This window comes from Mustelus asterias, chromosome 6 (genome assembly GCF_964213995.1).
Source record: "Mustelus asterias chromosome 6, sMusAst1.hap1.1, whole genome shotgun sequence".
In the NCBI taxonomy this organism is placed as follows: domain Eukaryota; kingdom Metazoa; phylum Chordata; class Chondrichthyes; order Carcharhiniformes; family Triakidae; genus Mustelus; species Mustelus asterias.
The window spans coordinates 119,499,429-119,514,395 of NC_135806.1; the positions used below are offsets into that span (position 1 = coordinate 119,499,429).

The 14,967-nt window shown below is 42.2% G+C and overlaps 1 protein-coding gene across 13 annotated transcripts in view; it reads left to right on the forward strand.

Moving 5' to 3' along the window:
- The window catches only part of LOC144495127 (long-chain-fatty-acid--CoA ligase 1-like), a 190,326-nt gene that overhangs the window by 106,539 nt on the left and 68,820 nt on the right, over nt 1–14,967 (forward strand). For all 13 annotated transcript variants that reach the window (XM_078215069.1, XM_078215065.1, XM_078215066.1 and 10 more), the window contains one exon: nt 4,780–4,996. In XM_078215069.1, coding sequence (XP_078071195.1) covers nt 4,802–4,996 — 195 coding nt within the window. In that variant the 5' untranslated portion in view covers nt 4,780–4,801. The remainder of the gene's footprint in view (nt 1–4,779; nt 4,997–14,967) is intronic.

Here is a 14,967-nt window from a genome sequence, read left to right on the forward strand (position 1 = left end):
TAAATCTCCTCTGCACTCTTTCCAGCGCTTCCACATCCTTCTTATAGTGAGGTGACCAGAACTGCACACAATATTCCAAATGTGGTCTCACCAAGGTCCTGTACCGTTGCAGCATAACCCCACGGCTCTTAAACTCCAACCCCCTGTTAATAAAAGCTAACACACTACAGGCCTTCTTCACAGCTCTATCCACTTGAGTGGCAACCTTTAGAGATCTGTGGATATGGACCCCAAGATCTCTCTGTTCCTCCACAGTCTTCAGAACCCTACCTTTGACCCTGTAATCCACATTTAAATTAGTCCTACCAAAATGAGTCACCTCACATTTATCAGGGTTAAACTCCATTTGCCATTTTTCAGTCCAGCTTTGCATCCTATCTATGTCTCTTTGCAGCCTGCAACAGCCCTCCACCTCATCCACTACTCCACCAATCTTGGTGTCATCAGCAAATTTACTGATCCACCCTTCAGCCTTACAGACAAGGAAGTGAAACAAAACAGAGGGTTTGGGGAAAAACACGCCCGGTTTCAAAAATTAAAACACCTCTGCTTACGGGCAGACAGCGAGAAAATAAAGGACTCCTTTATTTTCAGGTCAGTTTTTAAAGTAGTTTGCAGCAAATTCTCTTTAGGGTTAAATCAGAAGTCTGGTTTATTCACACATTCAAACCTGGAGAATGGTCGCCGTTTCATACATACATATAAGCACACAATAAAAAAGGAGGTCTTACAAATGGGAATAATTTTAAAATAAAGCACCGTGGATGTGCATATCGGTTCACATGATTGTCAGAGTCTAGTGAGGCTTCCTCCATGAAGGAGCTATAGTTTAAGAGTATAGCTGAAGGATTTTGCAGAATTCCTTTTAAATTTGATGGTGACGCGGCAAGATGATGTTGGCATACAGACACTTGATCTGCTCGGCAGGCGATGGCAGGAAACCTACAGAGAAACAATCTCTGACAAGGCTTGGACATTACGCAGGCCTTGGAGTCCTGCTTTGAGGATTGCAGGCTGGGCGTTTAAGCAGCAGATTGAGTTGCAAGTCTCAAAATGTAATACTAAAACTTTCCAAAGGCCAGTAACTTAAGTCATGTGATGCCTATTGATGAATCAGTTACAGGGTAACAAGCAGTTTTATGCCTCTGATCAAAGTCCATTGTTAACCTTAGGCTACAAATGGTGGCTTTCAACACCTCAACAGGTATAATGAGTTTTGATGGCTTCTCCTTTGTTGTGGGCCAGGCTAGGGAGATGGATCGATCACCTGTTGGTCCCTGGTTTCGTTAGTTGTTATGTGTCCTCTCAGTGAGAGTTGTGATGTTTCATAAGGATGAGGATTGAGTTTTTGTCCTGTAACTACATTGGCTACAGTTTCTTGAAATTTCCAATCTGTGGATCGTGTAACCCGTTGCAGCCTTATTTTGGTTCAGCGAAGTCCAGTTTTTAAGTAAGCAAAGAGGTATGGTTTGATTGAACAGTTTATAATCTTTTATGTTTTGGGGACATGGGAATTAATGTAATGAACCTGAGGAGCCTCGTGCCATTTCTTTTAATATTGTAAAGTTGCCATTTGCGGTTGCATACCACATAAACTAAATGCCATTTCAAAATCCCATTGTTATGCTGCAAGAAAGGATTACAATGTAGACTGTTACAAAAATGTGAACTTGGAGGATTTAATTTACTTAAGAATGACCTCTTTCAATGAGGAGTCTGTATGTTTGATTTGATTTATTATTGCCACATGTATTAGTATACAGTAAAAGGTATTGTTTCTTGTGTGCTACACAGACAAAGCATACCACACATAGAGAAGGAAAAGAGAGTGCAGAATGTAGTGTTACAGTCTTAGCTAGGGTGTCGAGAAAGATCAGCTTAATGCCAGGAAGGTCCATTCAAAAGTCTGATGGCAGCAGGGAAGAAGCTGTTCTTGAGTCAGTTGGTGTGTATCCTCTGACTTTTCTATCATTTTCCAGGCAGAAGAAGTGGAAGAGAAAATGTCCGGGGTGAGTGGGGTCCTTAATTATGCTGGCTGCTTTTCCAGTGGGAAGTGTAGGCAGAGCCAATGGATGGAAGGCTGGTTTGAGTCATGGGTTGGGCTTCGTTCACTACCTTTTATAGTTGCTTGCGATCTTGCACAGAGCAGGAGCCACACCAAGCTGTGATACAACTAGAAAGAATGCTTTCTATGGTGCATCTGTAAAAGTATGCGAGGGAGGGATGAGAATATAGTAGTCCATCAGATGCATTGCTATAAAACACTGTAGCAATTCTAATTTGTGCCTTAATGTGCATCATTGTCAAGCATGTTGTTGTAGTTTGACACATTTCAATGCAGAACAGTCAAAGAATATGTATAAAGTCTTATTACTTGGGTGGGTGGTTTGGTATGTGAGAAATCTAAATAGATTTGGGTAGAAATGTTCCACTGAATCCTACCCAAGTGTTCCTCTTTGCTGTTCTTGTGCAATTGCCTTGGGGAAAGAAAAGTCTTGACATTACTTCACAGCTAACAGATTCACTGTGCAGCCTTGACTAGAAAACTTTGGAAAAATTGAGTAAGTTTTTTTATGATCTCTGGTAATACTTTTAAAGCACTACCCAAAATGCAGTGGCAAATTCACTGGCATTCTACACTAAACAGAAATGAATGTGAACTGGAAACACTATTGCAATTATTCATGATACTAGTCATTCTCCCGTCCAGTGTGTGTGTGTGTGGGGTAGGAAATAAAAATGTCATATTGATGCAATTGGGTTTGGGTCACTCTAATTAAGGATAGTTCATGGCAAGTATCTTCAATAATGTAGATTTAGCTTTACCCTGCTTTTAACCTATATCATATATATTGAAAGGGGTTGACATTGGCATTGGGTATCAAGTGAGCTGGTATAGGACAGAGTAGAAGTTCTGTTTCTTCAGCACTGAATTTCAACTGCATTTTTTTCCAGCTAGTACTATATAGTTCTTTGCACCTGTTTTCACAAAAAGATACTGATGATGCATTGCAATCAGGAAGGAGGAGTGTGAAATATTAGAAGCAATTATCATAGTGAGAGGTTAAGTACTTGAGGTTTTTAACATCTTTGAAAGTGGATAAACCTCAGGCCCAGATTAAATATATCCATCAGAGAGTCTCTAATCATCACTTTTCAATCCTCTCTTACGACTGGTATGGTGCAAGAGAATTGGAAGACAAACTAAAGCTGTACCACTGTGGAAAAAGGGATAGATTGAATTAATACTGGCCAGTCAGCCTAACCTTGGTGGTGGGAAAACAATTTGGAAAAAAAATTCTGAGGGGCAGGATAAATCTTCATTTAGCCAGACACCGATTAATCAGCAATAGTCAGTACGGATTTGTGAAGGGGAGGCTGTGTCTGACTAACGTGATTGAATTTTTTGGGGAGGATCAATGAGGGTAGTACATTTTGATGTAGTCTACACATGGATTTTAGCAAGGCTGTTGACAAGGTTCCACATGACAGACTGTTCACAAAAGTAAATAACCATAGGATCCAAGGCAAAGTAGCATGTGGAATCCAACACTAACTCAGAGGCAGGAAGCAAAGTGTAATAAAGGCAAAATATTGCAGGTGCTGGAATCTGAAACAGAAAATGCTGGAAAATCTCTGCAGGTCTGACAGCATCTGTGGAGAGACAATAGATCCAACGTTTTGAGTCTAGATCATCCTGATTTGAAATGTTGACTGTCTCTCCACAGATGCTGTCAGACCTGCAAAGATTTTCTAGCATTTTCTGCTTTCGTTGTTGAAGTGTAATGGTCGATGGGTGTTTGTGTGACTGGAAGACTGTTTCCTGTGGGACTCCGTACTAAGTCTCTTTTTGTGGTTTATATAAGTCATTTGGACATGAATGAATTTTGGAGATGATATGAAAAGTGGCCATGTAGTTGATACTGTGGGAAGATATCAATGGACTAGTCAGGTGAGCAGAAAAGTAGCAAGTTGAGTCTAATCTCGAGAAGTACGTGATGATGCATTTAGGGAAGGCTAGCAATGCAAAAGCATACACCACATACGCTAGGTGTTGAGAAGTGTAGAGGAACAGAAGAACCTTGGGAGTGCATGTTCACAGCTCGCCGAAGATGACTGGACAGGTAGATAAGATGGTAAAGAAGGCATATGGAACACTCTCCTCTTATCAGCTGAGACATAGAATCTAAGAGCTGGAGGGTTCTGATGGAACTGTATAAAAATACTAGTTAGGCCACAGCTGGAGTACTGCACTATAGGAACAAGGTGTTTGCGCTAGAGAGAGTACAAAGGAGATTTATGAGGAAGTTGTCTGGACTGGAAAATTGCAACTGCAAGGAAAGGTTGGCTAGGAAAATGTTGTTTCTTATATGGAACAGAGGAGACTGACGGATGACCTAATTGAAGTGGGTCTGGATGGAGTAGAAAAGACCCTATTCCCTGTGATTTGAGGAGTCCATTACTTAGGGATCCTAGATTTAGGGCAGGAGGTTTAGAGGAGATTTGAGTAGAAATTACTTTCACCTGGAGGTAGAGAGGATCTGGAGCTCACTGCCTGAAAGGGTTCATAATATTTAGGAAGCGCTTGGACGTGAACTTGAAGTGCTGTAATCAAAAAGGCTATGGACCAGAGCTGGAAAGTTGGGATTATGTTAGATGGTTATTTGTAGACTGATACTGACGCAGTAGACTGAATGGCCTTGGTTCATGTTGTAATTTTATTTATCCAATGATTCAGTGGACATGCTCTTATATCTGTTCTGTTTTTCACTGCCACAGAAGTGAAAATACCTTTGCAACCATGCAAGCAAGTGAGCTGTTGACGCACCTGCGGATACCAGAAATTGGGGAGGTCAAGCGGTTCATATACTCTCTTCCACCATCCACTCTAATAGGCATTGGCACCATTGCAGCACTCGTAGCGTACTGGTATGCCACAAGACCCAAGGCGCAGAAGCCACCATGTGACCTGTCAATGCAGTCCATTCAAGTGGAGGTAATGTTTGAAATGTCATTGCTTTTTCTTCGGAGTATTATGGCGTAATGATGAAGTTTGTTTGTGAACAACACTGGCCGATTGATAACTATGGTTCTTATTTGTCAGGACAAGTTGCTTCCAAATTCTAAACCAAAAGCAAGATCCTGCAGATGCTGCAAGCCTGGAAAACACAAAAAAAATGCTGGAAACACTTAGCAGGTCAGTTCTGATCTGAAACATCAACACCGTTCCACCCTCTACGGATGCTGCTCGGCCTGTTGAGTGATTCCAGCATTTGCTGCTTTCAAACAATGTTGATGTGGATTTACCAAGAGCTTGTAACATTTTTTGAGACTTGGACCAGAAATGCAAAATAAAGCTGATTTCCATGGTGTTGAATTCAAAAGATACAGGTGACAAAGAAGGATTTGCTTTTTTTAATTGTGGTCGATGTTTGTTTTCCTTTAATTTGAATTATCCTTTCTGTGTGGTGACAGCATCCAGGTTATGTTGCACAGAAAGTTTCAAGTGGTACTTTAAAAACCTTGGGCATCTTTATCTGACTCCAGCTGTCTGCAAAGTTTAGTTTCTGCCAATCCTGTAGATGGAGATGAATAGCCCAGTATGCTGGAAACCTGGCCTCGAAACTCCCTGTTCAAAACTACTTGCTTTCTGGTGGGAACTTGCTGTGGGGGAGAATCCGATGCAATTGCAGTTATTGATGCACCATGATTCTTTTTTTTTATTTTTTAGTCTTCTACTTTGTGCTGTGCATTTTATTTATTCTAAGCTTTGTCATGCCCATGTAACCTGAAATGCTGTGCCCACGTGTGTAGTCATTTTGGCTGCCATTCCAGATCCTGTTGTTGTCATCCAGTTGTGCCAATTTCATTTCTCACTTTGCCCACTCCCCAAATCTATAACCCCAGACTTTTCCTCTTTCCAGTCCTCCTGCCGTCCTCGGATCCTCACTGTTCCTGTTGTGCTATTCTGCAATGGGCTCACCTGAGACATTTACCGTTGTCTCCTTGCGTGTTGGTACCCTTTGCTCTTCCTCCGATCTTTCTGCACAGCCTGGCTGCTGAGGGAAATTTCTCTGGCCCCCAGACCCTTTCTGCTCAAACCCTAATGCTGACATTTGGGGCCTGATTTTATACCGCACACCCCACCCCCACTTATCTCTTTGAGAATCTCATCTTCTTCCTTACCTCGGCTTTACAATCATATAGAATGATTTTATGTAGAATCCCTACAGTGCAGAAGGAGGCCATTCAGCCCATCAAGTCTGCACCGACCACAATCCTACCCAAGCCCTCTTCCTGTATTTATCCTGCTAGTCCCCCTGACACTAGGGTGAATTTGGCATAGCCAATCAATCTAACCCGCACATCTTTGGACTGTGGGAGGAAACCAGAGCACCCGGAGGAATTGTTCTCACTCATCCAAAGAAGCCCCTTCCTTAGTTTCCTCTCCCATGCCCCTCCTGGTCACTCACCTCTGTTGTCTGTCCCCTGTATGGCTGCAGTTCCATCTCTTGTGCAATGCTCTTCTCCCCCAGTGCCTCCAATTGAAAATTTTCATCCTCCTGTTCAAATCACTTCATGGCTAGTGCAGTAGGAGGGAATCAAATTATTAATGTACCAGTTCTTTTAAATTGGAAGTCTGTTGTGAAATGCATCAATGTTTATGCTGTACAGTAACTATATTTCATCGTACTAAGAGGTAGAAGTCCTTTTAGCTGTAATGTGGGCCGGTGGTTGAAGAGTTTAACATGCACATTCAGATCAGAAGTTCGAGTTGTAAAAAATGTCCATAGGTGAGATGTGTACAAAGTCAGTGAATACAAATAGCTTTGCTACTTTGCTGCCATTTATGTGCATCAATTTTTTAAAAATTCATTTACGGAATGTGGGCATTGCTAGCGAGGCAGCATTTATTGCCCATCCAAAATTGCACTTGAGAATGTGGGGGTGAGCTGCCTTCTTGAACCCTGAGGTATAGGTGCTTCCATAGGGCTGTCAGGGAGGGAGTTCCAGGATTTTCACCCATTGACTGTGAAGTCAGGATGGTGAGTGACTTGGAGGGGAACTGCCAGGTGGTGGTGTTCCCACATGTCTAATAAATCATAGAATCCCTACAATGCAGAAGGAGGCCATTTCGGCCCATCGAGCCTGCACTGACACCAATTTCACCCGGGCCCTATCCCCCTTAACCCACATATTTACCCTGCTAATCACCCTGACACTAAGGGGCAATTTAGCATGGCCAATCCACCTAACCTGCACTACTTTGGACTGTGGGAGTAAACCGGAGCACCCAGAGGAAACCCACCAGATGCAAGGGAGAATGTGCAAACTCCACGCAGTCACCCGAGGCCGGAATCAAACCCAGGTTCCTGGAGCTGAGGTAGCAGTGCTAACCACTGTGCCGCCTGTTGTAAAGCCCTTGTCCTTCTAGATGTTTGCAGTCGTGGTTTTGGAAGGTGCTGCCTAAGGAGTTTTGGTCAGTTCCTAGTGTGCATCTTGTAGACAATCCACACCGCTGCTGCTGTTCACTGGTTGTGGAGGGAGTGTATGTTTGTGGAAGAGGTGCCAGTCATGTGGGCTTCTCTGTTCTGAATGGTGTCAGGCTTCTTGAGTATTGTTGTATTTTCTTCTGCTGTAGAAAAGATGAAACTTTGTCATTGTTCCTTTCTAATTCTGACACGTTCTGCAACTTGTTAAGAAAAGAGATTTTTACAATGATATATTTGCAATTTGATCTGATGAGTGCAAGACAAAAAGCTTCAGTGAGATGTCTTATTTCAGCAATACTCAAATACTATGTAATTTTTCATAACCAATGAATCAGCATCTGAGAGGTAACAACAATTGGCCAGAAACTGAACTGGACTAGCCACATAAATATTGTTGTGCTACTACATAGTAGCAGTGTGAAGCAGCTAGCTTCAACACATCTCAAATATTTGAACAACTGGTGAAGCTAGCTATTTTATGCTGCTTTTATGCAGTAGCAACATGAATGGTATTCGCAACTAAGAGGGTGCTGCCGTCGAGCCAAAAAAATGTTTTGTCTATCACACAGATAAATGTACGATATGAATTTCAGTGCCAGTGTGATGCTAGGTATGTAAGCCTTGTATCTCAAAGACTGGCTGATCGTATCAAACAACATGTCCCAGCTGCTGTTTGCAATTGGCAAGGTGCAGACTGTACCCAGCCAGCCCATGCTTGCAAAACCCAAAACACAGTGCCCAACATTTAGATGTAATTCTGCGATTGGATAACATTTACTAAATAATCCTCAGTGTGATAAAAATTATGCTGACCAATTTAAGATTGCCACGGAGGCTCACGGAGTGGTGCGTTTGCATGTACTAGAGGCTACGTATATTAATACATAGGGCCCTGGTCTTTGCAGACAGACAGAACATGTACACACATTGTGCCTGTTTCAGCTAAACAAAAGTGAAAGCCATTCACTGGTTCATTCCTCAGGGCAATGCCTTAACCATTCAGTTGAACTGCCTGGTTTAAATTTTTTGAACGATGCTTGGCAGTTAACTGTCAGTCACCATTAACTAACTGGTGCATTCTCCAAGGCAGTGCCTTTACAAATCTGAGTCTACTTGTCAGCCAATCAGCACTCTATCCTCATATATTTAAAGTTGTTTCCCTGGACATTGGTATTCCTGTGATTGTCCTGATGAGTGCAAGTTTCAACAAAATGTCACTTTTCAGCAATACTCGAGTTTTGTAATATTAATACAATGAGTTTGCTTTGTGACACCAGAATAAAATTTTATTTTCATTTATTGTACAAGACCGAGACTGATTAAATACCAGTCAATATACAGAAAAATAACCCATACGGCTGTATTTTCTTCCCCTGCAGAAGAGATGTAACTTTTGCTCCTTTCTAATTCTGACTTGCTCTACAACTTGAAAATAGATTTTTACAGTCTATCTCTCTCAAACCCTGTTGGTGTCCATTCGTTTTGATAGTTTAACTGTTTGAAATGGATGTATTTTCATCAAAACAACAGATGCCAGTTTGTCATCTTCCTGTTCTTCTATTGTTCCATTTCATCTCTCAAAACAGCCCTGCCCAACAGCTTCCAGTGTGGCCATGAAAACATTACAGCAGGTGTATTTTAAACATCCTGCCATTGCAGCAAATACCTAAAACGCAGGGTTAGCTAAATTATACCCTGACAAATCAAACCATCCACCCTCCAGCACTGTAGGAATCCACAAGTTTTAACTATATCACAAATTTACAAAAAAACAAAAACTTGAATGATATGAGATTAAATCAAATCCTAAATCCATGTGTGTATTTATATGGAAACATAGGGTATTTTTCATTGATATCATAGAGACAGGCTGTTCGACCCAACTGATGTGTATCTGCATGTGTGCCCCATCCCATCCTCTTCTTGTACCTTATCAGCAGAACCATCTATTTTCTCGTTCATGTACTCCTCTGGCTTCCCCTTGGATACATTGTGAATTGACTGAAGTGGATAAATAAGCCTGCTAAACTATCAGGGGAGCACAAAGACTCCTGAGCTTTCTGGATATTAGCAATAAACTGCAGAGTGGAACAGTAACCAAAACTCATAACCTAATTGTGTTGCAGCACCAGCTGCTTATTTAATTGGAAGTAGAATTCAAAATGAAGGCAACAATGGCAACTCGAGGGCAACTACAAATGGTCAATAAATGCTCACGTAGCCAGCGACGCCAATGTCCCACAAGTGAATTTAAAAGGAAATTTAAAGGAACGTTTGAGACTCATTCCAGATTCGGAACATATGCTATTGGCAGAGCAGCCCTTTATAACATTGTCCATATGCTTGAGGGCAAAATAGCCTCCGCTATATAGCATAATGCAGAACGTACACCAGAGAAACAGGCCATTCAGCCCAACTGATCAATGTGAACCCCATCTTCGATCCTTTCCTCCCTTGTGTCTGCCCACCTCCCCCTTAAACTCAACCAGCGAGTTACCCATTAGCACCACCCACTGAGTGAAGAAGTTTATCATGAATATTTTTTTGAATTTATGATTAGTCACTATTGCAGAGGGTCCTGTAGCATTTGGAATTAATTTGCAGTCACTGAGGATGCTCTAACACTGTGCTTAGTTTTACTGTAAGATGTGTGCTTTAGGAAGAGCTGTTCTGAGTGATCTGATGTGAAGGAAACATCAGCTCCGTGCACCGGGGAGGAGCTGGGAGAATTAAATCGATTGGCTGAAACAGCTGGGGTGATTTCTTTTTTTAATACTCTCTTCCATAGGCTTGTCAACACCTTGTTTATCACAGTACATCTTGTCTCTCAAAATGAAGTGCCAGTGTGTTCAATGCCATACACACAAGTTCAAAGAAGTATTTAATAATGAGCAATATAACTAACTTGCATGTAGCTGTATCATAATAATAAATATCACTAAATGAACTAAAAAGGCTCTCGCACACTATAATTTTCAATGTGAAGAGTTAATCGTTTTAGGAAGGGTGTTTTTGCAAGCAATGTGCTTGCTCTTTCCAGAACCTGCAGTCGAAACTGATGAAAGATATACAGTTCTTTGAGAAATGAAAACTAATTTCCATTCTTTGATGCTTAATGATTCTGCCCTCATTTCTGCCACTGTGTATTGAAATAATTCATGGACAGTCAGAGGTGTGCGGCATTTTTACTCTTTACTCTTTTATCTTTTACGTAGCCAGAGTTCTTCAAAATAGTTGATTTTTTTTTCTCTCTGAAAACCCAATCAGTGGAGACACATCTCTTTAAATGTCTTAAGTTGTGACTTACGTTAGTTTTTCCAATGGGCGACTCGTCTGAGGAATGGCAGTAGCCGTTGGATTGCCAGTCCCCTGTTTCCTTACCTTGCCTTGGAGCTCCACGTTTCTCACCTGGGCTTCAGCACCAGGTCTCCTCGGGAACACAGAGCATCCCGATTCTCCAGAGTCCTTCCAATGCTCCTGCAATATGAGGGGAAACTAAGCCATGCTCCCTAGCAACAGCACTAGTTGCTGTATTCTGGTACGGTAAAATGCTCCAAAGCTACAGAGAGAAGGTAACTGTGTAAGCTAAATGGGTGATGGGGTAGGGTGAGTGAGTGGGTAAGAGGAGTCGGAAGGATTGTCGGCTGTCTGGGGGCGGGGTTTGTAGTTAGCCAGGGGACAGTCGGTTTTGAAAGATGTGGCTGGAGGGATTAGTGGAGGGTCCTGTGGGGAGTCAGTAAAAGAGTCACCCAGGAGCTGTAACTGGTTTTAATCATAGAACCCCTACAGTGCAGAAGGAGGTCATTCAGCCCATCAAGTCTGTACTGACCACTAGTCCACCCAGACCCTATTCCCGTAACTCTCAGTTACCCAACTAATCCTCTTGACACTAGGGGCAATTTATCGTGGCCAATCAACCTAACTTGCACATCTTTGGACTGTGGGAGGAAACCTGAGCACCCGGAGGAAACCCAGATAGACACAGGGAGAACGTGCAAACTCCAAACAGGCAGCTACCCGAGGCTGGAGTTGAGCCCGAGTCCCTGGTGCTGTGAGGCAGCAGTGCAAACCGCAGTGCCACCCCATAATCCTAATGTTTTCTGGGTAACTTTCTGATAAATAAGTCAGTACCATCCCAAGTTTCTGCCATTAACTGAGTTTCCGAGAGTTCCAGATGGGAGGGAATTGCCCATTGGAAGTCAACATTTCTCAGACAACTCCCATGTCGTCCGTTCATCAGGACCCCTTGGGGAAGGGGGGGGTTTGGGCCAATGGATTTTGTTGCTGAAAAGCTCCCAAGTTCCCTACAACTGAACATTGTCACTGCTAGAATGTAAAATTAAACTAATCTTTAATTGGCTAATTACATAATGCATATAGAGTTTGGGTTTCAATGCAAATAATCACTACTGAACAATAAAACTAGTTTGAAGCAGCTTGGGGTGAAACCTTATCCAATGGAAATTCAGACCATTGATAATGGGGATTATGTACAGAATAACGAAATGTGAAAGTCTCTTTAACTAGTTTTGCAAACACACCACAGATTCTTTTTACTGTGGGAGTGAAATTTGGGTGATTTATATGTCTCCACACCCCAGGATTGAATTCCAACCTGTGATTTACCTTTTTCCCCCTCCTTCCCCACTCCAATAGGTTTTGTTCACTTCTCTATAGAATCTCTAACTTGATATTTGCAAACTGAAATTTAAATCCCCATAGTTGCACTGAGGAACCATTAGAAAACCGATTGTAAAGGCTGTCAGAAGATAATAGTCCCGAAGGTGATTGCATAAATTAGATCAGATTCTTGAGATACTGACGTGTTTTTTTTAATATTTGAGTCCCCCACTATCAACGTCCTGGGAGTTACCATTGACCAGAAACTGAATGGGATCAGCCATATAAATAATGTGGCTACAAGAGCAAGGCAGGGGCTGGGAATTCTGCAGTGCATAACTTGCCTCCTAACTCTCTAAAGCCTGTCTGCCATCTACAAAGCGCAAGTCATGAGTTTGATGGAATACCCTCCACTTGCCTGGATGAGTGTGACTCCAACAACACTTGAAGCTCGACACCATCCGGAACAAAGAAGCCCACTTGATTGGCACCCCAACCCACACACATTCACTCCCTCCATCACCGACAAACAGTGGCAGCAATGTGTACTATCTACAAGATACATTGCAGGAACTCTCCAAAACTCCTTAGACAGCACCTTCCAAACTCATAACTGCTGCCATGTAGGAGGACAAGAGTAGCAGACGCATGGGAATATCATCATCTAAGTTCCCCTCCAAGCCACTCACCATCCTGACTTGCAAATATATTGCTGTTACTTGACTGTTGCTGGATCAAAATTCTGGAACTTCCTCCCTAACAACACTACACGGACTTCAGCTCATCACCCCCTTCTCGAGGGTAATTGGGGATGGCCAATAATGCTGGCCTAGCCAGCAATGCCCACATCCCATGAATGAATACAAAAAATAGTATTGGGTCTTGTTCCAATACTTGTTTACACGAGACCCACAAGTTGAAAACACCTGGACCTCCCCAAACAGTTGCCAGTGAAGACGTTTTGAATTTAGGTGGATGGTTTGAAGGAAAGGTTTTGAGATGATTAGGTAGTGGCTGGGGGAAATGTGAAGCACACATGTACATCTCGCTGTACCAGACATGAGCCTATAATTTTGCTTCTATTAATACTGCCATACCTCTTACCCTAAAACTATGCACCCCCCCCCCCCCCCCCCCACCAAGGGGAACAGCTGCCACCTACTCCCCCTGCAAAAACCTCTCATAATCTTATACACTTCGTCACTCTTATACACAGCTTCACACAATACGCGTCCATTTCCTGATTTGTTTGAATCCTACAGTGAAGATGGAGGCCATTTAGTCCATCATGTCTGCACTGACTTTCCGAGAACATCTTACCCAGGTACACCCATCCCCATAACTCCACGCATTTAGCATAGCCAATCCACCTAACCTTCACATCTTTGGACAGTGGGAGGAAACGGGATCCCCGGGAGGAAACCCAAGCAGACGCAGGGAGAACATGCAAACTCTACACACAGTTACCCCAGGCTCAAATCGAACCTGGATTCCTGGCACTGAGGCAGCAGTGCTAACCATTGTGCCACCATGTCGCCCTTTTTGCAGCTTTCATGCTGTTCAAAGCAGGTCCTCTGCTCACTTTTGAAGCAGTTAAACGTTTGATTTGATTTATTATTGTCACATGTATTGGTTTACAGTGAAAAGTATTGTTTCTTGCATGCTACACAGACGAAGCATAGAGAAGGAAACAAGAGAGTGCAGAATGTAGTGTTACAGTCATAAAAGAGTTAGGATAAAGTTTTAGAAGCATAGAACAAGAATAAAAGATAGAATTAGAAGGTGTGCTGGACACAACTTGTAAGAAGTCGCCTCGCTCCAGCGCCATCTTGGATTTTAAAAGCCTAAGCAAGAATCATTTGGAAAATTGCCAAGAAGAGAGATGTGTTGCTTTTCTTTTTGCACTCATGAAAACTAGTGCAAGAATGCCAAATTTTACATGATCACAATAGTTTATACTACATGAGAAAAGGATGCTGATTGGTTGGGGAGTTGACTCTGGTTGAAGCGTTCTGGAGAAAACAATGGAGGACCAGCCCACATTTGCAAAACCCAAAACAAAACATATACTGTTAGATATGATGGATGTGATTCCAAGATCGCACTTGCTGACTAAGTGTACTAATACACTGAGTGTACTACACCAACAACCAATTTATGATGACCAGTTGAGCTCGTAACGTGGCTCATTTACTGGAGGTGACATGCATTGGTGCACCGGCCCTTTCTCTGCAAATAAAAGGAATATGTTTTATCCTTGCACCTTTTTGAATTACCTGGAACTTGGGGAGCTTATAGTTTCTCATTGCTCTCCATTATGGGGTCTCAGCCAAACAATCAGCTCCATTTTCTCCTATAGAATAAATTGTGGTGGTTACTTGAAATTTAGCATTCTTGCACTTGTCCTGATGAGGGCAATACAAAAGATTTTGGTAGTATGTCACTCTTTTCAGCAATATTTGGAAAATATTTCAAGAAACTATTCTTTGGTAACTAAATGAATGTTTGGTACAAGTCAGCTCGGCCAGCTCATGACATGGATGCTAAAATGTTTGCCAAACAAAGGCTGAGGTTTAAAGTATTTTTTTGGAATGGGTTACTGTGTTTATACAACTCGATGAAAATCCAAATGCACATTAATACAACTCCCACTTGAGATTTTGATGTAACACGCCTGGATGTGCCAGTATTTTAGAACAATGCTTCGCCAATGGGCTGGATTTTGCCCTAAAATGTGCATCTTAGTAGCTGGTTCCAGAATCGCGCTTGCATGCGGTCAGTCAAGTTAATGTGTTGCAAGAAAAGTTTGTTTTTCTCATGGGAACTGAGGTAAGTTCATTGCCAATCATTGGTT